Source organism: Daphnia pulicaria, chromosome 10, assembly GCF_021234035.1.
Source record: "Daphnia pulicaria isolate SC F1-1A chromosome 10, SC_F0-13Bv2, whole genome shotgun sequence".
Classification (NCBI taxonomy): domain Eukaryota; kingdom Metazoa; phylum Arthropoda; class Branchiopoda; order Diplostraca; family Daphniidae; genus Daphnia; species Daphnia pulicaria.
This window is the reverse complement of record NC_060922.1, coordinates 6,970,060-6,995,066: the sequence shown is the minus strand read 5'-3', so window position 1 is coordinate 6,995,066 and position 25,007 is coordinate 6,970,060. Positions and strand designations below refer to the sequence as shown.

The following is a 25,007-nucleotide window of genomic DNA, read 5'->3' as shown; positions in this document are numbered from 1 at the left end:
TCCATGTCCAGCAGCTGCCGTCATTCGTTCTGACATTCTAAAGAAGAAGAAGAAGAAAATATTTTATTCAACACGGACGTGTCTGTGTACATTTCATCCCTGGGCTGCTGCTGCTGTTGATTTTTTAAAAAAGTTTCGGTTGTGTGTGTGTTGGTGTATTGGTGGTGGTGGTCGTTTGTTTTCCTCCCGTCACCAGTGTGCCCAGTGCGTGCGTGATAGCACTTGAGGCGGCCACTTGGCACGTTGAAAAAATTTGGTATTCGGTTAACCGAATGACTCCAGCAGCCGACCACTCGGTTTAGGACGTGCTGTCCGTCGACAAAATTTCGTCGTTATTATTTTCTTCCAGCTGTTGGCCAACAGCAGCAGCAGCAGCTTCGTTATGTCGCTGCATTCTCCCCCCGTCTGCGTGATTGTCAACTAACACTTTTTGATTGGCTTCCAAGTTTTGTTCGGTGGTTTTGTTTTCATTTTCTTTCTGGAAGGAAATTCTTCCATCCTGAGTGTCTGTGCCTGTGCCTGTGTGTGTAGTGCTGCTGCCATTTTAGCTGGAGCTGACATCATCTTACCTTATTCTTCACAGCCCCGACCTACCTGTTGTCATGTCGCTGCGTGATTCTTCCGAGGTAAGCCCCTTTCTGTCAAAATCGCCCGCTTCTTCTTATTCTACCATTTTGTCATTATTATTTGCTTCTCGGCGGAAATACAGTTGGGATGAAACAATGTTGTTGCAACAACAACACTAAAATAATTCTCCATCAAAAGGAAAAATAACAACAAAAAAGGTTCAACTATTTGCTCCGATTGTTTTGTTTTTCCCTTTTTCTCCGTTGTTTCATCACATTTCTCTCTCATTCCCACTTCTTTCCTTATTTTAATAGCGCATTTTTATTTTTTTATTCGTCCTTTGCGTTAGTTTCGACCGAAAAAACCAAAAACAAAAAAATGTGTATAATAATAAAATAAGGAGTCGAAAGAGGATGTCTTTATGATTACGATTATGATTATTTTGGTGGTTGTGTTTTTAAAACAAAAAATTAAGAAGGAAAGAAAAACAGTAAAAATATATATAAGAAAAATGGGAGAGAGAGAGAAGAAAAATCGGTGTCCGGGATATGAATCGAGGCTCCCGCCCCACACACACACACACACACACACACACTCCAAAATGGAGAAGAAGAAGAAGAAGAAGAAGAAGAAGAAGAAGAAAACACCTGTGGGTCGTAGGAGCAGAGAAAGAGAGACCCCAGCCGGGCGCCCGCGTTGCATTCCAAAGCAACGCGCGTAATCAGTCGATCGGTTGCAAATTCCTCACTAGCTCATATATAGATAGCACAGCAGTTATTTCAGCTATACCTCTTTTTTCTCTCTTCTCTTATAAGCTCTTCTCTCTTTCTCTGGTCGGTTGTTCGTTTTTCTGTTTTTGTTTCTTCTTCATCATCATCATCATCATCATTTTCTGATTCTCGTGTAACTTTATATTCCTCTCAAGTTTCTCTGTTTGAACTTTTGAGAGAAGAAAAAGGTAAAAGAAACAAGTCTGCGCGCGCAGCAGCAGCAGCTCAACATTTTTGTGTTGATCAAATTGCCTTTAGCCGGCGATGATTATCTTGGCATCTTCCAGTTATTTGTATGTTTTTTCTTTTTTTTGGCTTGAGCATATTTCTCTGGCGGGTTAAATTATCAGACCGAAAGGAATTCACGCTCGAATGCTTTGCAAATTTCGTCACTTCGTCGCCCACTTCAGTTTCTTTTTAAAAAATTCAATGACAATGTCCACCTCCTCCTGAATGGGAGGAAAAATGTGTGTGTGTGAACAACAACCCAAAAGATGAAAGAACATTCCGATGACACTGACACACGTTTGACGTTTTGATTATTTTTTTGATTTTGATTCTTCGCCCCAGTGGACAGTGTTGTTGTTGTTGGGTTGCTGAATGTTTGCCACGCCAAAGATGACAAGTTTGTCGTCTGCTGGCGTGGCCAATATTTTCAATTCACGATAATATGGAACTCTGGTTGAGAGCAACAGATCTTATTTTTTTATTGTATTTCTTCTGAGCTAAGTTAGGCGATTTGATTGGAAGGAGCACACGCAACGCGGAAAGTTGCTGCCCAGGACGCGAGGGGGAAGATAGACGTGGTGGTAGTTGCCCAGGAAGCAATAAAACCGGTCGAACTAGAACTAATGGCGTTCTCATTTATTTAGTTTTGTGTCTGTGTGATTGGAAAAAAAGAAAAAAATACGCGCATAGGTTTGGAAATAACCAAACGACACTCGCACGAGATTTTTACAGAAAAGATTTGACGTTTTCATTTTTTGACTTGACCGTAGAAATGGCCCAAATTTATTCCAAAAATGGAAAGACAAAAAGTTCAATGTCCGCCAAAATTTTCCTTCTGTTTTGTTTTTTTATTTTTAGCTGTTGCATCCTATTAGACACATGTGCATGACGTAAGAGAAAAATTGAAAATAATTTCTATAAATAGGATTTTGATTTTTCTTTTGGAGGTTGATGGCTATCGTCGATCGATCGGCCTCCCGTCGCTTCTCAATCTCATCTGCTGGTGGATTCTCGTGTACAAGGCGAGATGGCCGTCTTAGATTATTTTTTCGGTTCAAGAAGTAGAGGAATTGTTCCTTTCCTGCTGATTTCTTGGGTGTCATATTCTTAATAAACGTGGAATATCAAATGGAGAGAGGAAGACAACGTACACGGACAGTACGTGGAAATGGGGGGAGGAACTCTTTGACAGGACGTTGGGGTCTCTCTCTCCTGGACAGCCGAAATAACAATAAAAAGAAGAAGAAATAATAACGCCGGACGAGAGAGTAGTGCTGGGATTGTGAAATATAAACGCTTGTCGTGTTTCTTCTTCTTCTTGATGTTGTGTCCTCCCTTTCATTTCCTCCTTATTTTTATATTTTCTTGTGTGTGTTCCAGAGATAGGGCGGAGACGAGAGGTAGAGAGATAACCCCTTTTGCCCTGAACGAAATGTCTTGTGCGTGTAATCGTATCTCATCTCCGCGCGGCTATATGGGGGAAAATTTTATTTCAAAATTTTTTCTTACAAAATCCAGGAGTTTGTAATTCTTTTATATTTTTCTTGGAAGTTGTAATGTCCATCGTGGATTCCTTATTTCTATATAAACTTGGCTAGTCCCTCACGTTTTCATCTTCTATTTTCACGTGTTTGTACGCGTCTTTGTAGACATACAGACGCAAACACATTTCATAACCTCCCTCTTTCTACCCTGTCTACAACACGCATCGGCCTATAGGTCGAAGGTAGGCGGGAAAAGCAACTGCCCCCCCAACTTCTTCTTCTTGGTGAAGATGAGGGAGAAGAAAATCAGTAAAAAGGAACGGCCTTATTTCTTTTTCCCCCCCTTGTAATATTCTCTACCTTTTTGGAAAAAGAAGAAGAATAACATCTACTGGTGGTGGTGGTAGAAGAGAACTCTGAAAGATAAAAAAGAAGTTGAAAGAATATTATAAGAAGAAGGGGCGCGCTTCTTCTATATCTTTTCTTCCGTAAGGTAATGACATATCCCCGCAAGGTGGGAGTGATCGGGTCCTCTCCAACGTGGGTAGGAGGAGGCAACTTCTTCCAGGGATAAAATTAAAAAAAAGGTAACCAAAAAAAAAACAAAACAAAATAAAACTACAAAGAAAAATGAGAAAATGAGAGAGAGAAGGTCGAAAAATAAAATTGGAAAAACCACCGCCTCTTCTAACTCCGTCCGCCAAAGTTTTTTACTGAGTTCCTTTGGCTCATTTTCGATTTTTTCTCTCTCGGCCGTTGGCTCCTTATTATTACGAGTTTTGATGCTATTCGACAGGAGCTCCTCTCTATATACGTGCGCTAGCTGCTGGCTGGAAATATCTCAAAGATTAGATTGCAAAGGCGTATAGGACTGTGCATCCATTCGAAACCCAACCAGAAAATCATTTTCCAAAATCGAAAGCGAAAAACCCAACTTTCTTTCGTGTGTCTTGCGTGAAGGAAAGCGAAAAATAGAAGAAGAAGAAGAAGATTTTCAAGCCATACATACTATATACATATAATAGACGCTAGAGAGAAAAGAAAAACGGACGGACAGCGGCTGGGCTGCTGCTGGGCTCCTTGACGCGCGCGCTTCTATTTGCCCCGCCGCGGGGCTCTTTTCTCTTCTTCTTCTTCTTCTTCTTCTCCATTCTTTTTTACTTGTGTATATGAATACATCGAGAGAAAAGAAGAAGAGAAGAGACTATATACATGTATATCTGTTATTTTATTTTTCAAAGAGAGTACGAAACCCCGCCAAGAGCAGAAGCAACTAGGAGCATACAGATAGGAGCTGCTGCTGCTGCTCAAAAAGCCTAAGCAGCTTTTATATCTTCTTAAAGAGCTGTTGCTTCTTCTTCTTCTTCTTTCAGTTCTGGTTTTCTTCTTGAGGAATGCAACGTTGCCGCATTCTTATTCCCTTTCTTACCTCCCGACGTGTATTACTCTCCAGGGCACACGGATATTACGACTTGTTCTACTTCTTCTTCTTCTTTTTCTTGGCCGGCTGCTGAGATTGTCGTCATCCAGCAGCAGCCACCACCTGATGTTAAAAACCAAAAACCCAAAACATCACACCTTTTGTTTTGCCTTTATTATTTTTACCCCATCCACCTGTGGTCGGTCTATGGCCGCCACCGCCGCAGTTTAGATATATTTTCTAAAATGGCGGAGAAAGAGATTTGTGTGTGATATAATCCGCTTCGTTTTGCTGCTGTGGAATCCAGAGTCGGGCCTCCTATAGCGGTACTACTTGGCCGGTAGTTGTCATGTCCGTGAATCATTGACAGAGCAGTGTAGCTGGGAGCTACCATCTCTGTCGTATTTTTTTTGGTGGCTACAAGTTTTTTTCCCGATGTTGTAAATACCTGCACTGATGATGGGCGACGTGCTGGCCGAGCGTGCGGCGGTACTTGTTGCTATTTCACACGTGACGAATGGGACAGCCATCATTTCTCACTCGGCTGCTGGAAATCAGAGAAAATAAAAGAAAAAGAATTCTCTTTCTCCCCTGGAAAATGTTCCGAGTATTAAGTCCTTGCCTTTCCTGGGCGCGATGATTTATAGGTTAAGCTGTTGAAAAGGAAGGATTTGAAAAATCGCCTCACTTGATTGACAAATGCCATCTGACAGCTCTTGCCTCTCTCTCTCTCTCTGCTGGCCATGCTGGCATTTCTCTCTTTCTCGTCGGCTGCTGCTGGATTATTGTATATTCATTGATGAATCTCCACAACAGTCCAGGCTTCTTTTGACTTAAAAGGAACTGCTGTACACAAATCCGGAAAAAACAAAGTCAAAATCTTTTTCATTTTTGTTTTTCCCACCGCAGAAGAAGATGAGATTCTTTTGGGGTTTTTGTGTGTTGTAAACTGAAACACTTGGACTAGTTGGCGCATTCCATTCCGCTCGGTTGCACGTCATCCATTATTACACACGGGAGACTACATACAGACGCAGGGGGGGCCCCCACAATCATCAAATATTTTCCTCTCTCATTTTTAAAATGCCAATAATAAAAAGAAAAAAGGAAAAATCTCCACTTATTTCCTTGGAGCTATAAAACCCCCCAAAAAAAGAAATGAAATAACCCAAGTATTTTAGATATTTACGCCGTCGGGTGAGACAGGCAACTCTGCTCTGGCGTGTAATGGAGAACTGCAATTTCGTATTTGTTCGTCTACCGGTGGGTCCACTGCGTTCTCGTCGTCTTGTAACTGGGCGAAAAAATATTATTACGCAAGGAGTACAAGGGGGATGAAAAACATATTTATACAACATCTCAACAGTCTTGAGGTTTAGCTTTGTTTTCTTGTGTTTTGGCTTGTCGAATCGTTTTAATGGGTCGAGCGTGTGGATGGAATTACGACTGCCATTTTCAGACTTATATACTATTTATATTACCTTTTCTGTTATATTATTATTATATAGTAGCCCTTGTGTTTCAACTTCTTTTTTTGCTTTTTTGCTTTTTTGCTTTGTCGACTGGGCCGGCTGCTGCTGTTTTGTTCGACCAACAGGAAGTTTTAGCTAATAAAATGGACACGTTTTTTGGGTTGTTTCTTCTTTGCACCTGGATTGGTGTTGCGACACTGGCGGCCGTTATTACCCCCCCGCCCAGGAATTTAAATTTTCGTCCGTTTCCATTAACTGAAATGGCCCGTCAACACGTTTCTAATCATCGGCTTGATATCCATGACAACCGACAAACGAGTAAAAAGAACAAACCGGTCACCTGTTTTAAAAATAAAATAAAATAAAAATAAAAATGTCCAGGGTTGAAACTGTTGCAAATAAAAATCCAAGAGGGGGGCTGGCGTACACTCGATGAACTTTTTTTACCAACAACAACAACAACAACTTGTTTGTTATGGGCTTTGTTGTGTGTGAAAGATTTCCTCTCTCTCTGTGTGAGTCTCCTTATTCCTCATTCGTTTATTGACGGCGGTTTCTCATTTCTGTCCAGAGGCCAAGGTGATTGGGTGAAAAAGAGGTGGACTTTGCTCTCAAGTGAGATAGAAAGAGACACCGACAAAAAGACACGACGGCGACGACGGCCCGGCCTGGCCCGGCTCTGAAGGAAGGGGGGGTGGAAAACTGGAGGATTTTCAGTTTTTTGTTGGGGTCTACAAAGGAAATGGTGAAGGGGCTCAGCCACCACCGAATGATTATCACTGGCGTGTTGTTTTATATTTTTATGTCTTTACGGTCGTCGTCGTCGTCGTCGTCTTGGTTGTCCCTCCCAGTTTCTTCTCTCTCTTCCCCCGCCGAAGTTGACCGTTTTGCTCCTTGGCCAAGAAGAAGAAGAAGAAGAGGCCGCCGCCGACTTTGATAGGCCCCCAAGACCCTTAAAATAAAAATCTTTCCCTCCCCCCCTGGATGGAAGAGGGTCTATGTATAAAAGGGCAAACAAGCCAAGGGGAAAATGAATGTTGCTACTACACACATACTATTTACTACCCCACGCAGAAACAGACGGGCATATACTTTATCCTTTTTTTACTTTTCTTCTTTGAAACAAACGACGTCGCGCCGCTTTGGTTGTCGCCCGTCGACTCTCTTTTCTCTCTCACACGGGTCTTATATATATCTATACGATGGAAAAAAGGTACGATCGAAATTACACATCCAAAAGGAGAAAGCCAAATAAATATACACACAAGACGGACCGGACCAAAAAAAGAAAGGAAAAAGGTCTGTGTAATAATAATTTTTTCCCTTCTGTTTTTTTGGGGGTTTTTTTTCGGCCTTTCTGGTCAAATGATAGACAAGTGCAAGTTCTTTTTCCTTGTAGATATTCTCCCCACCCTCTTTTGCCCAGCATACACACGCATCCAGCCTTTTATCCGTTTTCTTCCACCTGTAATTAGGTGTCTATGCAAGAGAGAGACTGGCGCGGTGTGTGCTTCTTATTCCCTTTTTTTCTTCCCCCTCCAAAACTTAGTGTACAGAGGGGGGAATGGAACTTTGCTGGGGTCTACCGCACAACACTGGCCGTCTCCGGAGAACCTACCAATTGCCCGCCAGACCCCCATTTCGTTTGTCTCATTTTTTAAACACACAAGCTAGCTGACTGACTAGATGAACTATTATCACTGTTGGAATAACAGATAAGAATTTTAAAGTGGACGAAATGTCCTGAAATCTATTTGATATCTATCACCGCGCTCGTCCATTTCGTCCGGCAATCTCTATATAACCCGCCAAAGGTGTTTCTTTCAAGTCGTTCCTTGGAAAAACAACCAAAATATGTTGAAATTCGTTGGCGGTTGTTGCTGAGCTCTCTGATGTGTGTGTGACTTGAGTGACTTGTGTGTGTGTGAGAAAAAAGAAGAAAATTCCCTATTTTTCTTTTTCTTGTTTCATTTCTCACGACCCGCTTATTTCTCTAATTCGTTGTGTGTCTCGGCGGAGCCCGCGCTGTTGGTTGTCGCCGTCGTCGATGTTGTCTGACCTCGGCCCGCGACCCTCCCACTTCTTGTGCGGTGGTGGTGGCTCTATTATGTGTACCAGCAGCAGCAGCTGGAATATTATATCCTGTCTTGTTTCTCTCTCTCTCTTTTGATTCAGTTCTCTTTTGTGCTGTGCCTTTTGCACCCCCCCACCACCACCGTCTGTTTGTTGTTGTAACTTTTTTCCATTCCACCGTCATTTCCTTCTGGGTTTCAAAAAGAAGTTGAGGAATTCTATCCGTCAGGTCGCCTCGGCCCAGACAGAGCACATATCACGCAACCTCCTCATCCGCCGAGTCGGCGGTTGGAATGTCTTTCACTTGACGAAAAAGTAAAAAAGAAGAATTTTTAAAGAGAGGGTAACGATCTCCACAGCGCTCGTCAGACGTGCCGTTGGAAATGTCGTTTGAATTACGCGCGCCAACGATCGAGAGTTGAGACACGGGGGCGATTGGTCCGGGGTCGCGTGACCCGGGGTAATTTTTGACGGAATAGACGGAGTTGTGCTGGATGGATACGAAAAAATCCCCATTTTTTTTCCGTTGGCGACTGCGGATCACTGCCGAAAGACAATTTGGAATTTGGTTTGCCTGGGTCGTGTTTATTTCCCGTCTGCTCTATTATTAGCACGACGACGAATGATTAGACTGGTGCACAACAACAAGACCGTCGAGACACACAATAACAACTGTCGGGGGGAAAAGAAAACAATTCTACCTTGATATCCTTTTTTAAAATCAAAACCCCCCCCGCACCTGTGGGCATCAGTGCCCGTATCTCTCTGGCAGCTAAGACGCCAGCGTTGCTGCTGATCTATGCGATCGTGAAGTTAAAAGAAGAGAAACACAACACGAAAAAAAAGAGACGCTGGTTGATTTTTCCTTTTTTTCTCTTTTCAAATGAGAAAATGAAATGCAAATGAAAATGATGTGGTGGTGATGGGAGTCGAAGAAACACCCAAGTCGGAGGAGAAGGAGAGGAGACCCGGGCTGGGAAATTCAGTCACGAGAATGACGACGACATGAAACGCGGGACGACGCGATCCGTTCCGTTTGTCGACAGATTCCCGCCTATATATAGGCAGCAGAGAGAAAAAACCAAACAGTTGATAAAATAGAGAAGAAGAAACAAGAACTCTGGCGTGCATTGGCGTGCCTTGGCGTGCACTGGCGTGCATTGGCTTCCCCAAAAAACCAAAGAAAAGATTTAAAAAAAAAAAAAAAAAAAAGAGTTGGGGAGACTCTTGAAGGACTATGGGTGTCAAACGACATCAAAGTCCCCCAATGGAATGCGTGTCCACTTTTAGTTGAGACTCTCTCGGCTGCTGCTGGTCCCCTTGGCCTGACGCAATGCTCACGGTGAATAATCGGTCACGTAACGCAGACGGGGGGCCATCTTCATCTTCTTCAGTTTCTTTTTCTTTTAACCAAAACCATTTTTTTTATTTTCCCGGCTGTATTCACGAATTTTTCTCTTTTAAAAAAAGAAAAAAACTAATGCGGGGAAGGGACCCGTCTGGCGACTTTGTGCGCTCAGCGAAATGGTTTCTACTCTCATTAGCTGATGCATTTAACCGCGGCTGCTTGTCTATTAACTAACTTAACGGCGCTTTTGAGAATAATGCCTCTTCTTTACAAGTCAAAGATTGAGCATTGCTGCCCGTCTCTTTTTTGCATTTTTCGCCGGTTGATGACATCGACAGAACGCGGAAGAAATGACAGAAAAAAGCAACGTCGCAAATCTAGTTTTTCCCAATATCTAGTTTTGTCGTGTTATCCGGTTTTATTCAATAGATCTAGTTTTAATTTATTAAATTTTTATTACTATTTATTTTGATTGAATTTTTGGTTTCTTTAAGACAAATTCAATACAAAATTGAGTCGATTTTAGATTCAATTTCGCAATCTGGCACATGCCAAACCGTGCCATCCCGGATTGCAGACGACAATTTTGCGAACAACACATGACTTGTCCTTTTTTTTTTAAATTTTGAAAATTTGAGAAAATATTAAAAATTAAAGATGAAACATACAAGGAAATAGTTTGTAAGCTTCAGAAGGGAAATTCTGCTCTTTTAGCACGTATGTATGTCTTAATTCTGTAAACCCGAGTGTGAATCATTTTGTAGTGTAAAAAGCAACAGACACAGACATGGCTTTTTTCTCTTGTCAGTAAACTAACTACTAAGGAAATAGGAGAAAATGATGAAGGCATCATTTCAAGCATCTTAAGGACTTTCTTGTCCAACTCCAACATCAGCCATGTGAACAAGTCACATGGTGCCATGGTGGTTCCCGTTGCTGAAGCAACTTAAACACTCAGAACCACTTACGGGTTTTTTCAATATTATTGAAGGACTAGGAATTTTTGTTTTGTTTAGTTAAAAAAAAAAAATTAAACTGAATTATTTCACGGTATTATGTTTTCAACATACCAAATTATTGAATTCAGTATTTTGTTTTTTTCTAAACCAAATTTGCAACGCTAAAGAAAAGATATCAATATTTTTCTGAAAGATCAAGTGGACACCACTCTGATTGTATATGTGAGCCAATTAGGGGTGGACCTATTGGTGAGTTTTCCCCTTTTGTTTTCTTGTTTGTTCATCTTCTTCTTCTTTTTTACCTTTAGTTTTTAATGACCTCTTCCTATCAGTGTTGCCACCAAAAATGGGACTAGGCCCTGAGACTCTTCTTTCGCCACTCGGTTGTAGAGCGTGTTACGTGTCTGGCCCGTCCACTATATAGAAGAAGCTTTGCATGTCTCTTCTCTTGAAAAAAAGAAGAGAAGAAAAATCCTCAAACCGATCCATTGATTAATTGACCTCCTATCGCAACGGATCACACATGGGCCCTTGTTTTTCTTATATATTTTCTTGGGTCCTCCTCCCTGTGTGTGTGTGACTGGGCTTTTTGTCCGTGCCTTTAGACAATCTCGTGGACTGGTTGAAACCGTGTCCGTCCTTGTGTTGTCTTTCGGGGAAATCTTTTATACATTTATTCCCGATTCTTTTCCCCCCTTAGTAAAGAAGAAGAAGAAGAAACAATTTTTTCCCTGTCGCATCGAACCGGTCCAGCTTTAATGTTTCCCCAGCCTGGGAGAGAGAATATATCGAAATCAAAACACTTTTCTCGATGATTTAGATATAAATTTTACCTTCTTCTCCCTTCCTAAAAAATCACTCTTTTTCTTACACGATAGCGTTAAAACTCTCTCTCGTTTCCACATGATGAATGACATCATTATCTATGTAAAATATAGAACTCTCTCTCTCTCCTTCTCTCTCACTCTCCTTTAACAGTTGATAGTTTCGAAACCTTAGAAAAAAGAGATCCTCCCCTTTTATCTGTCGACTTGTGGCTGCCTTCAATTCTTTTTATCTATTTTTAAGAAATGAAAAAAGGCCATAAGGCGACGATGATGAGGATCTCTCTTGAAACTATTTCGTGATGATTTAAACCAAGTAGAGAGAGATCTCTCTTTTTTCTCTGCATCATCTCAACGACACCAACAACAACAGCCGGCCAATGGAGTTTAAAAAAAGGGAAACTTTCGCTCGGTTGCTGATGTTGTTTCTTCTTCTTTCGGTTTTCTCTGCACGGGAAAATCTCCTTGTTCGTGTGAAACTGCTTACATTTGCATGATTGAATCGACGCCGATGGGAAGAATCATTGGATTCCCCCCCTCATCTCCACTCATCGAGAGAGAGATAGCAGCCCGTTGAGAAATCTTTTTGGTTAGATGATTTTCTACGTACGTACGCTGGTCGGAAATCGTCGGGTTACCAGAGGTGAAGACGGGCCGAGGAGAATAGAATGACATGGAATGGGTGTGTTGGTTGCCGTGTGCTTCATGTGAGCCACGGTATCTCTCGACTTGTGCTGTATCATTATCTTTCTTTTCTTTTCTTTTGAGATATCATTTTTTTCCGTACATCATTTTCGACCTTTTTGAATTTTGTGTTGGATTATTGTGTGGCTGGGCAGCCTGGAATTCCATTTGTTAATAATATTCTTTCATTTTCTTTTTTTTTTTTTCGTTTGGAATTTGATTGCGTATCGTATCTATCGATCGGATAATAGGTGGAGGTGGATGCGGACTCTGAGCTGTCGGCGGCCAGCAAGGCCAGCTTCCTGGACAAGGTGCGCCAATCGAATCAGGCCTGCCAGAGCGGCGACTTTGAGACGGCCGTCGGACTCTACGGCGAGGCCATCGCTCTCGATCCTTGCAATCACATCCTCTTCTCCAACCGGTCGGCCGCTCTCGTCAAACTCGGACACTTTGCCCGCGCCCTACAGGACGCCTCGCGAGCCGTCGAACTCAACGCCAAATGGCCCAAAGTAAGTCCCGTCCAGTCCCGTCCAGCTTCGATCCGTCTCTTTCCATCACGTATGGACGTGGCGCTCAGCAGCGTACCTCGCTCGTTCTTGTGTGTCTGTTTCCCAAGTTGATATCATGTGCCTAATGGCTAATATACGCCGGGCGGGTGGCGGATGGCGAGGGGGGGAACCCTGTCGTGTCTTGTCGGACGGGCCAGCGTGTGTGTGAAATCTATCGCCGCACGCCGGCTGTTTGAATCAATAACTATTCATCTTGTATATATATACGGCCTCTTCTTCTTCTTTCTTCTTTTCTGTTTTGGGTGATTATTATAGGCGATCACTATATTTGGATAAGACCAAGACTGGGATGGAAAAACCAAAATTTCTTTTTGGTTTTTTAAAAATCCAGCCACTCATTCTTCGTCTCGTTCTTCTCCAGGTTGTTGTTGTTGTTTTCCCCCTCTCTTTTTCAACTGCCGTGTGTTGTTGTTGTTTCCCCTTCCCCCCTCCTTTCATGTGTGTGTGTGTGTGTGTACGGCGTATGTGTGAGCCGATCACGGCGGGCGGTCCGATTAAGACCGGAGCGCTGCTCACCGGGCGATCTTTTTTCTTTCTTCCACCAGACTTTTTCCCCTTTCTTCTTCTTCTTCCTTCACCTTATAGTTATATCTGTCTCTTATTCATACACTCTCTATTTAATAGCATGTATATAGATATGTATATTTTTGTTTTGTTTTCGGTGGGCAAGTTTCACGAAAGAGTCCGCGTCTTTTCTTTTTTAATTTTTAATTTTTTTTTTTGGTTGTGACGTGCCACTGATTTGCATTTTCGATAGCGGCGTCCGTTTTTCTTTTCTTTTTTTCTCCCCAGCCCGTTTGATTTCTTTTGACCTTTTTCGCCCGCAGCGCAATGGCCGCCCGGCTGATTGCGGATTTTTCTTCGGGAAAGGGGGGTGGGAGGCACTCAACTTGTACGTGCTGCTGCTGCTGCCCAGCAGAGAGTAAATAAATTTGAATTTGTAACGCCAGACAATCGCCTTCAGGAGAAAGAAAAAGAAAAAAAAGGATTTTGGATTTTATTATCGATTGCAATGTCAAAGGCGATAGAACTTGTTTAGCTTTCCCAGAAAACTCGTTGCTGGACATTTTGGAGACGACGACGGACGACGACAATGTGTCGCACAAAATCTAGCGTGTTTTTCTTTGATTTTATTTTTATTTTTTATTTGGCCGGCGCCTCTCACTTTGAACAATTCCAGTTTTTTTCAAGGTTTTCCATCCGTCCGTCCATCCGTCCGTCCGCTTTTTGTGTCTATTTTGTGGTGGGTAATATATAATGTATCTTTCGTCTTCGTCAATCTTCGCCGTCTTTGTCTAATTGCCGAGTGATGTTGACCATGGCCAGCTGACTGATTACTCCGGTTAGAACCCGTTGCTTCCATTTGGGAATGGATTTTTTCGCTTGACTTTATTTTCTTTTTCCTTTTTTTCCCTTTTGGGTTTTTCTCGTTTGCCCCTCACTTTCTTTGAATCCATTTAGCCTTGCTCTTGGCCGTCTAGAAGTGTTGACTTGAAGCTCTCGGCTTGGCTGGACACGCCAACCCGTTGGTGGCGCCCCTTCGCCATTCGCCAACCGTGTTGTTGTTGTTGTTGTTGTTGGCCTTTGCTCGGGTCCTTATCGCCTTTCGCTCTCGTCTCTCTCTTTTCTCCCACTTTGAGATTTTGTCCGCATCATTAAAACAATTGCAATTCCTGTCCGTCTGCCCAGAGCTCTGCTGCAATAGCACCAATCACTTTGGCTACTGTTGGGTTCAACCGGACAAGTTCCAGTTGACTCGACAGTTTTTTCGACTATTTTTCGTGTTTGTTATCTGATTATTACCGGTCGTTATGGTGCTGGAAAACTAAAAAAACAAACAAATGAGATTGAGGTTATTCTTGATTCAATTAGGGTTATTACCGTCAAGGAGTGGCCCTTCAATGTCTGGGACGGCATTCCGACGCTTTGGCGGCCTTCAGCTCGGGATTGGCCCAGGACCCGAAATCCCTGCAGCTCTTGGCCGGCCTGGTGGAGGCGGCCATGAAATCGCCGCTGCGGTCCACCTTGGAACCCACCTACAGGCAACTGCAGGCCATGCGGCTGGACAAGTCGCCGTTTGTCGTCATCTCGGTGATTGGCCAGGAATTGCTGGCCGCCGGACACTACAAGGCAGCCGTTGTCGTCCTGGAAGCCGCACTCCGCATCGGCACGTGTTCCCTCAAATTGCGCGGGTCCGTCTTCTCCGCACTGTCTTCCGCCTACTGGGCACTTTCCATGCTGGACCAGGTAAAATCATTTTTTCCATTTCATTTTTTATTTGAATTCATAAACTAAATAAATTTTGAATGTTATCAACTGTGCAGGCCATCAGCTACATGCAACAAGATTTGTCTGTGGCAAAGTCACTGGGCGACACGGTGGGCGAGTGCCGGGCCCACGGCAACCTGGGATCGGCCTATTTCAGCAAAGGCAACTTCAAGGAGGCCCTGACGTCGCACCGCTACCAGCTCGTCCTGGCCATGAAGTGCAAAGATAACCAAGCGGCCGCTCTGGCCTTGACTAGTCTAGGTATGTCAATAATCATCCATCATCATTGTTTTTCCCCTCTTAACCCAGTCCCGTCCAGGTTCACATTATCCATCCGCGATGAGCAATTAGTCCGTCCCAGGCAGTCCAGGATACTAATCGCCATTTATTTCATTTTCGACCCTTTAGGTCACGTTTACACGGCCATCGGCGACTACCCGAACGCCCTGGCCAGTCACAAGCAGTGCCTGCAGTTGGTCAAGCAGCTGGGCGAGCGATTGCCCGAAGCCCGCGAGGTGGGCAACGTCGGGGCCGTCTACCTGGCCATGGGCGACTTTGACGCGGCCGTCGAGTGTCACATGGAACACTTGAGGATAGCCAAGCAGCTGGGCAACCGGGTCGAGGAAGCTCGAGCCTATTCCAACCTGGGCTCCTCCCACCACTTTCGGCGCAATTTCGAGCGGGCCATCACCTTCCACAATCACGTCCTCCACATCGCCCAGGAGCTCAACGACCGCAACATCGAGGCCAGGGCCTATGCCGGACTGGGCCACGCGGCCCGCTGCATGTCCGACTACGGTCAAGCCAAGCGATGGCACGAGCGACAGCTGGACATGGCCCTGGCCACCCGTGACAAGGTGGCGGAAGGGCGGGCCTGCTCCAACCTGGGCATCGTCTACCAGCTCCTGGGCGATCACGACGCGGCCCTCAAACTGCACCAGGCCCATTTGAACATTGCCCGGGTGCTGCAGGATCGGGCCGGGATGGGGCGGGCCTACGGCAACATTGGCAACGCCTACAGCGCCATGGGCTACTACGAGCAGGCCATCAAGTACCACAAACAGGAGCTGACCATCTCCAAGGAGGTGAACGACAGGAGCTCCGAGGCCTCGACGCACGGCAACCTGGCCGTGGCCTACCAGGCCCTCCACATGCACGACATGGCCATCCTGCACTACCACAGCCATTTGAACATTGCCCGCGAGCTCAAAGACACGGCCGGCGAGGCCTGCGCCCTCCTCAACCTGGGCAACTGCCACAGCTCGCGGGCGGAATTCGGCGCCGCCGTCACCTTTTACGAGCAGTACCTGATGCTCTCGCAGGAGCTCCAGGACGTGGAGGGAGAGGCCAAAGCCTGTCACTTTCTCGGCTACGCCCACTACTGCCTGGGCAACTTTAAGGAGGCCATCCGCTACTACGACCAGGATCTGGCCCTGGCCAAAGACTTGCAGGACAAGATGAACATGGGACGGGCCTACTGCAACCTGGGTCTCTCGCACCTGGCCCTGGGCAACATGGAGACGGCCCTCGAGTGCCAGCGCTACTTCCTCACCATCACTCACATCACCAAGCACGCCGTGGGCAAGTTCCGCGCCCTGGGCAACATTGGCGACCTGATGCTGAAGATGAACCAGGCCGAGGAGGCCGTCAACATCTACCAGAAGCAGCTGCAGCTGGCCAAGCAGATGCGCGAGAAGGGCATGGAAGCGTCGTCGTACGCGGCCCTGGCCGTCGCCCACCGGCACATGGGCTACCAGGACAAGGCGCTCGGGTGCTACACGCAGGAGCTGACGCTCAGGCAGGAAACGGGCGACGTCCGCGGCGAGTGCCGGGCTCACGGCCACTTGGCCAGCGTCCACATGGCCCTGGGCAACTACACGCACGCCATCAAGTGCTACGAGGAGCAACTGGATCGGGCCAAGGAGCTCAGGGACTCTACGATGGAAGCTCAGGCTCACGGTAATTCATGACAAAAATTCTCATGTCCAGGTTGAAAAAAACAAACAAATTAATTAATAATCAATTTGTTGGATCGTATTGTGTAGGTAACCTGGGAATTGCCCGGCTAAACATGGGTCATTACGAGGAAGCCATCGGCTATTTCGAACAGCAATTGGCCACATTGGCGCAGCTGTCGACTGCCACCGCCATGCTGGACAAGGGCAGGGCGTTCGGCAACCTGGGCGACTGTTACGACGCCCTGGGCGATTACGACGAGGCCATCAAGTGCCACGAACAGTGTCTGGCCATCGCTCTCAAGACCAAGAGCCTTCGCGACCAAGAGCACGCCTACCGGGGCCTGGGCCAGTCACACCGCTGCCTGGGCAATCTCCAGCAGGCTCTGGTCTGCTTCGAGAAGCGTCTGGTGGTGGCCCACGAGCTGGGCAACACGGCGGCCAAAGCCCAGGCCTACGGAGAGCTCGGCCAGCTGCACAGCGTTCTGGGAAACTTTGAGCAGGCCGTCTCTTGCCTGGAACACCAGATTTCCATCGCCCGCAAACTGAGCGACCGGCAAGTGGAGGCCGAAGCGGCCAGCGGCCTGGGCTGCGTCTACCAGCAGATGGGCGAACACACCAAAGCGCTGCAGTACCACCAACTGGATCTTCGGCTGGCCGAAGAGACGGGCTCGTCGGGCGGACAGTGCCGGGCCTACGGCAATCTGGGAGCCACCCAGGAATCGCTGGGCCGGCTGGACGAAGCCGTCCACTGTCAGGAGCAGCACTTGAGCATGGCGGCCCAGATCAACGACAAGGTGGCCAAAACGAAAGCCTTTGCCAGTTTGGGCCGGCTTCACCACGGGTTGGGGAATCCCAGCCAGGCCGTTGCGTACCTCCAGCAGGGCCTGCAGATCTCGGAGGCCCTGAGTCTGCGCGAGGAAGAAGCCAGGATCCGTCACCGGTTGGGACTGGCCCTTTGGGGCTCGGGCGATCTGGACGGCACGCAGGTGCACATGGAACGAGCAGCCGGACTCCTAGAGGCCGTCAGGCGGGAAGCTCGCGGTAGTGCCGACTACCGGCTCTCCCTCTTCGACCTGCAGACGGCCTGCTATCAAATCCTGCAGCGAGTCCTGGTCGATCTGGGCCGCTCTAGCGAGGCCTTGCTTGTCGCCGAGCGCGGGCGGACCCGGGCCTTTGTCGACCTGCTCCTGGAGCGACAGGGGGCGGCCACCAGCGACGCCGAAACGCGTGGCAGTCACGGCCGCGTGGCCCTTTTCGACGACTCTCTGCCCACCAGCGTCGAGCAGATAATGGAAATCGTCAACAAGCAGAAAGCGTCCGTCCTCTACTACAGTCTGGCGGCCGGCTACCTCTACTGCTGGCTCATCGTGCCCACCAAAGGTGTGGTGGCCTTCCATCAAGCGGCCATCAATCCGGAAGGAGGAGGAGTCAACGGCGGAAGAAGCGGCGAGTCGAGTTCTGATTCCGGCAGCGCCCGAGTGGCGTCGCCGGACGATGAGAACCAAGTGCAGAAAGGCGAGGGCAATTTGCTGGACCAGTACATCCAGGGCATTCGCGAGGCCCTGGGAGTCGAGTGGCAATCGACGGGCAACGGCGGCGGTGGGCGGGAGGACAACAACGGCGACTTGGAGGATCTCTGGTCGCAGCATTTGGGCGAGCTGGGCGACAAGTTGAATCAGGAAGGAGATCGTTCCGGCTTTTTGCGGATGGTCAACCGCTCGCACGCCTTCAACAGCAGCAACTACAGTTTGTCCAGTTTGTTCAGCCTGGGCAGCGTGTCCATCAACAGCGGGCAGAGTCAGCTGTCGTCCGTCTCCAGGCCGGGCAGTTTGCGCCACTCGCGGCGAAGCCTTTGGCAAGGGCCGGCCTGTCTCCGTTCCCTCTACGATCTGCTCCTGGCGCCCGTCGAGGATCGACTGACCCAGTACGGACAGTCGCCCCTCTCGGCCAGCTCCACCTCGCGGGAATTGGTCCTGGTGCTGGACGGCGACCTCTACCTGGTCCCGTTCGCCCTCCTCAAACCGCAGAGCAGCAACGACTACCTGTGCGAGCGGTTCAGTCTCATCGTCAGTCCGTCTCTGACGTCGCTGCGAACCGGGCAGAAGAGCGCCAGTCGCAGCAACAAGCTCCTGCAGATGCACCAGGCCCGTTCGCTGACGAGTCCACTGACGGCCGTTTCGCTCTCGACCTACTCGTCGGCCATGGGCGGTGGCGTCGAGTCGCTGGAACAGCAGCCGGCCACTTCGGCCCTGGTCATCGGCAACCCCAAGATGAGCCAGTCGGTGGTGGAGCAGTGGGGCTGGACGGACATTCCCTACGCCGAGCAGGAGGCTCTCGTCGTGGCCGAAATGTTGCAGACGCCTTCGCTGCTGGCCGGAGCGGCGGCCACCAAGGACGCCGTCCTGCGCCACTTGTCGCAAGTCGAGTGCATCCACTTTGCTACTCACGTCTCGTGGAAAATGTCGGCCATCGTTTTGGCGCCGTCGATGGTGGACGGACTGGCCGCCAGCGACGGCGACGGGGCCAGCACGACGGGCAGCACTCGCCCGTCTCTCCACCAGCAAGACAATGACGATATCAAATCGGTGGCGTCGGGAGTGGCTCCGTCTTCGTCGGCCACGACGGCCGACTTGCCGGCCTTGTCGGAATTCCTCCTGACAGCCGCCGACATCCTCAACCTGCGTCTCTGCGCCCGTCTGGTGGTGGTTAGTTCCGTCCACACTCGAGACCATCACGGCGTGGCCCATTCGGACGGAGTCGTCGGATTGACTCGGGCCTTGCTGGCCGCCGGTGCCCAATCGGTCCTGGTTTCTCTGTGGCCCGTCCCGGACACGGCCGTCAAGATTTTCATGAGAACCTTTTACTCTTCCCTCTTGCAGGTACCAATTTGAATTGAATTGAATTGATTTAACCGGATGAGGTAATTAATCTTTTAATTTATTAGGGAGCGAGAGCTAGCCGGGCGTTGTCGGAAGCCCAGCAGACTGTCCAGCACACGAAACACTTTGCCCACCCGGCCAATTGGGCCGGCTTCGTCTTGGTGGGAGCCGACGTGAGGCTGTCGAACAAAGTGGCTCTGATGGGCCAAGCGCTGACGGAACTGCTCAAGACGCCGGACAAGTGCCGGGACGCTTTGCGGGTGACTCTGCACTTGGTTGAAAAGTCGCTGCAGCGGATCCACCGCGGCTACCGCAACGCCATGTACACGACCCAGCGCAGCATTGAGAACAAGGTCGGCCCAGTCGGCGGCTGGAAGGAGCTGCTCATCTCGGTCGGGTTCCGATTCGAGCCGGCCGCCAACAACATTCCGGCCTCCGTCTTTTTCCCGCAGAGCGATCCCGGCGAGCGACTGACTCAGTGCTCGGCCAGCCTCCAGGCTCTGCTGGGATTGACCACGCCTTCCCTGCTGGCCATCTCCAAATTGCTGGCCAGCTCGGAGGCTTCGACCGACGACATCACGGCCGTTCTGCGCAACGCCACCGTCCAGCTGGGACTGCGAGACCTCGAGAGCGAAAGCGTCGACATTCCCGTTCCGGTCAAATTGTGGCGCCTGCCGGGCTGTCACGAATTGTTGGCCTCGCTCGGCTTCGACCTGATGGAGGTCGGACGCAACGAGGTGACGCTCAGGACGGGCAAACTGGCCAACAAACGCAACATCCAGTTCGCCCTTCAGGCCCTGCTGGCCCTCTTTGGTAAGTCCCGCTCTGCGGAATGTTCTGTTAAATTCCATCCATCCATCCGGAAGAGCGATTTATTAATTGGCCCGTTTCGGTTAGAAACTTTAGATTCGCCCACCAGTTTATCGCTGGAATCGTCGAGTTCCGTCGAGAGTCTGACATCCGACGAGGAAGAAGAGGAGCAAGAACAGGACGGAACGGCCGGCAATCAGCGCAACGTCGTCTCGAATCGATCGGGTCGATCGGCTCCGTCGATTGTTGGCGGAGGCGGCGGCGGAGGATCTGGCAACGCCAGCGGAGCCGGCCGAGTCGCAACGGGCAGCCATCAAACCTATTCGAGTTTGGTGTCCCGCCGGATGCCGCTGTCGGCCAGCGTCAAATCGGCGTTCAGCAGCTACGTCCGCAGCGGCTGCCGGGGCGAGCCCGACGGTCGGACGGCCGTAGGAGGCGATTCCCGCGGCCGTGAAAGTGACGCCGCTTTTACTCCCAGTCCCGTCGATCCTGTACATCGCACAAGTAAAAAAAAAGAAAATGATTTGACTTTGAATCGGAACCTTCCGGCTAACTGGATAACTTTGATTACAGGCATGGGTCATAGGGGAGGACAAGGCGGAATCGCTGGTCTGTTGGCCGGCATGTCGAGCAGCGCTGGAAGTGATCGAGGAGTTCCGGTGCCCAGTCTGCGCATGTCGCTGACGTTGGCCCACCAGTCGAAAATCCGTTCCATGTACTGCTCGCGCCAGAGTTTGGCGTCGCAGGAGAACAGTTCACCGGCCAGCGAGATGGGCACTCCATCCATGATGATGCAGAGCAACAATCCGTCGCGCCCCGATTCCTCGTCCAGCACCACCAGCTCGGCCGACTGGGAGAGCGGCCTGTCGACCGTTCGCCGCCAGCCGCCCATTTCCACCTCGCTGGGCAAGGCTCCGTCGTCCAACAATCCGCGCAAAGTCGAAGACATTAGCGCCTTCAACGAGTCTCGGCTGAGGCTGGACGCCAAAAGTTTCGGCCTCCACAGCAACAACAACCACAACAACAACAACACGATGGCCGATGCCCGATCGCGATCCCGTTTCAAGCCGCCCGGCGGATTCGCTGCCGGACTCAAACGACAAATGGCCCTTCACCAATCGGTGGCCGACGACGGCGAGAATTCCGGCGGCAAGACGGGATCGGCCCGGTCTGGCTCGCTGGACACGCTCGACCGTTTGAGCGTCCGCAGCGAAGTGGCCAAAGCTCCGTCGGCATTCCCGGTGAGCGGGCCGGCCATGCAGCAGCGCCGCCGGCACCGGTCGGTGGAGCGACAGCTGGACGACGACACGGACTCGGTCGCATGCGACGCTGCCGACGCCCCACCCGAACGTGACGTTGTGGCCCAGCAGGTGAACGAGCGTTTTTCGGCCGCCGTCTTCCACCACTCGAAGCCGGGCAAATTGGTGATGGCCAAAGCGGCCGCTGCGGCCACGACGAGGACCCTGCACAAGAGCGGCGCCACTCGCCCGTCTGTGATGATGAGCCAGCGACCGGTCGATCACAATTGCCCGTCGGATCACGAAATGGACGCCTCGAGCGTCATTTACTCGCTGCGGCCCGGCGAGTCTGAACTGTCCAGTGGCGTCCAGCTGTCGCACAACGCCGGGTCGCGCAGCATCCAGGACCACATCATCGCGACGCAAATGAATCGACTCAACCGCGAAATGCCCATCTCGGACGTCTACCACGAGCGCAACATGGGACTGGGTCTGGCCCCGCCCCTCTCGGAGCTGCTGGTCAACACCGGCGGCGGCGGCCCCAACGGCCCCAACTCGGCGGTGGCCGCCACCGCCACGGGGTCCGGCCTCAGCGTCACCTCATCCGAGGACGTTTTCAATTCCTTCGATCAAATTTCGCTGGCTGACACGGTGACGGAACTGAGCAGCGACAAAGCATCTGATCCGGCCGCCACCGCTTCCAGTAAGAATCTAGGCTACGCCAAACGACCGCCTCCCCGGCCGGCCAAATTGCCTCAGCCGTTTGGCTCGTCGTGGGGCCCATCGAGCGGGGCTTTCCACGCGACAGGACCGCGGCAACAGCAGCACCAGCGCATCAGCGTGTTCGACACGTCGTCGCCCGAAGCGGAAATCTCGACCTCATCGTCGGCCAGCACCATGACTTTGCGTCACGGCATTTTGGACATGACGAGACGCGACGAAGCCGACGGCCGCTCCATGACCGACTCCAACTACAGCGGCTACTCGCCGCACCGCAACCTCAAGCTCTCGACGGCCATGCCCATGCACCAGCAGCAGCAGCTGCAGCACTCGTCGGGCGGCGGCCGGCTGGCGGCCGACTCGTCGTCGTCGGCCATCAACAAAGAGAATAAAAGTCACACGATTCACGCGGTGGCCATCATCGAGTCGTCATGCGACGCCAGAGCCAACGACGTCGCTTGAGAAAATTCAACGACTGTTGATTGGTTGATTGATGGACACGACTCACTCGACAAAATGAAAAAGAATTTAGAATCAAAGCTGGTGCCTTATTTTGCCAAATCAATTCCAATTGTCATTTGTAATTTTGTTTCTTTTTTTTCCGCCCCGAATCGTTTTTTTTTTAAATGTTGTAGAAGATTTGAATGTGTACATAGAGTTCCGTTGTTAACTCATTCAATTGCTGCCGACAAGTGTGATGGGCGAGGGTATGTGGTAATTATCATCGAACATGTTCGAGAATTCTTGGGAAAATAAAAGATAATTTATTCTCTTTTGGGTGGGACCCTCGTGTGAAATATGATGCACCTTCGTCTGCTTGCGAGTTGTTTGTTGGCCATTGTATTTGATTTTGCGAAACTGTTTGTTGTGTGCGATTTCTAATGAGCGCTCTCGATATTATCCTGTTCCCCGTTTTATATGTGAATTGTCTTTTGAGTTACTACATCAAAGTATTTGTATGTTTTATTGAATTTGGAATGTAGAACAAATGCCTTGCTATAATAGATGACTTGTTTTTATTTAATGACGAAGCCGAGTTTGTGTTGACCGTTAATTCACATCTGGGAAACCAGATTTATTGCCGTTCCATCGGTGAACAATCCTTCTTTTTTAGCGACTTGATAAACGTCGTTTGCTATTTTTAATTTTTAAATGACGCAACAATCATCAATAGCCCTTCTTCGAGTACTTTTGTTAAATCACGCAGGTAGACGACACTTCCACAAGGGAAATGAATTAAATGGTTACAGGCTTACAGCTAGATGTCGTTACCATCGCATTGTTTTCTTGTCACAGGTCGGAAAGTTGTTGCTGCTTCTTTGTTATTTTCTTGGTGTTTGTGAAATAAATTCAACACCATATCAAATGTAAGTTTCTTAACTGATTCTAGTGCCTCCATAGTTTGATTCTATACGCCTGTATTGTTTCAACTTGAACTTCTAGATTATGTGTCGCTGACTGATTCATAGTTGATTCACATAGGAGTTGATGCAGGAAAACAGTGAAATTCTCTTGCTACGTGCATCTCGAGCTTTGATTTTTTTTTTATGAAAACAAAATCGCCAACAACCCTTGCTGACAGCACACGCTGACATTATCTTAAGACCACATGTAAATGCTGAGTTTGAGATGTGTCAAATAGATGGTGTGTTGATTGTGTCAGTTATGGAATGGCAGTTTGCTGTCAATAGTTAAGCTATCCTTTCTTCGAAAATTACCAATGAATTCATAGGTAAATTCGAGTGATTTGTGCGTCTCTAACTTATCGGTGATGTGTTCTATTCCGTGTACATGTTGGATAACCTTAATGTTTCTCGTCAACTTATAGTAGGAAACGTGAAAGGATCGTGGCCGTCGTTCAGCCTACCGTCAACTATTTTGTTCAAAATCATTGTATTCTACTGAATGTGCCATCGAAATGATACAGGTAATAACCAACACTAGCTTTTTTCATTTCATGTATTGCTGAAACATTTATTCTTCTCGTCTTTTATTAGGAGTCATAATTATCTGCTGTTTGTATTGGATTTGCTAGATCACCAACCCCAGCATAGACCAATCTCTAATTTCATCTTCTCGAGAGAAGATTGGATAACGGATCAGTGGTTTCATGTGTAAGTTCACTTCTCATGTCACTGAACTTTTTCCGTTGCAGTTTAAAATGTATTTAAAGTATTGATCTCCACTTACGTCTATGATCTAATGTATAAGAGACACTTTTGAGTGTTTACTGATAATTATTTATTCTTTTAGATCATAGATGTCAACCTCATTGATGACACAAATTATAAACAAGGTGACTTATTTTTCTTTTTTTATTCACAGGTTCTTAACTCCAGGTTTCTAAATTTGCAGATTGGCAGACTTTATGAGAAGTCATGTCCTTTCAAGAAAGTCAACAAGGTCCCTTGTTTACTAACCTGTTGGCTGCTACCCTTGAATCTCCCTTTTTACTTTCTTAAGCGGACGATCTTTATTTGAGGTATTGCTTATTCTGTCGCTAGAATTTTGTTTGAATATCATTGACATCCAAATAAATGTTCATTCTGCTTACAGAGTAATCCTTCGCTACTGATCATGGACTTCATCCATTGGTGAAAACCGACGAGAGAATGCTGTAATCCAAGACTGATCAATTGTTTGATCGTTAGATTAAATTATAAGTGCATATCTGGGCTCCCTTCATTTCTGTGGCCCCGTTTCCCTAACTAACCACTAACCAACGCCCGCCGGTGG

At 48.3% G+C, this 25,007-nt stretch overlaps 1 protein-coding gene and 1 long non-coding RNA gene across 4 annotated transcripts; both read left to right on the top strand.

Moving 5' to 3' along the window:
* The first annotated feature begins 369 nt into the window (after positions 1 to 369).
* LOC124314609 (tetratricopeptide repeat protein 28-like) lies at positions 370 to 23,302 on the top strand. 2 transcript variants are annotated; one of them, XM_046779821.1, is made up of 9 exons: positions 370 to 626; positions 12,081 to 12,338; positions 14,271 to 14,645; positions 14,723 to 14,927; positions 15,075 to 16,625; positions 16,712 to 19,503; positions 19,569 to 20,316; positions 20,410 to 20,817; positions 20,887 to 23,302. In XM_046779821.1, exons 1-9 carry the CDS (start codon positions 603 to 605, stop codon positions 22,731 to 22,733), a joined length of 8,208 nt encoding a protein of 2,735 aa, XP_046635777.1. In that variant the 5' UTR covers positions 370 to 602; the 3' UTR covers positions 22,734 to 23,302. The 2 variants fall into 2 exon arrangements, with proteins under 2 accessions (XP_046635777.1, XP_046635776.1); XM_046779820.1 differs by having other exon boundaries at positions 20,401 to 20,817.
* A 219-nt stretch (positions 23,303 to 23,521) lies between these two features.
* Positions 23,522 to 24,637, top strand: LOC124314965. 2 transcript variants are annotated; one of them, XR_006911438.1, is made up of 4 exons: positions 23,522 to 24,003; positions 24,100 to 24,198; positions 24,269 to 24,385; positions 24,597 to 24,637. It is a non-coding gene; the product is annotated as an uncharacterized LOC124314965 (long non-coding RNA). The 2 variants fall into 2 exon arrangements; XR_006911437.1 differs by having other exon boundaries at positions 23,524 to 23,638.
* The last annotated feature ends 370 nt before the right edge of the window (positions 24,638 to 25,007 follow it).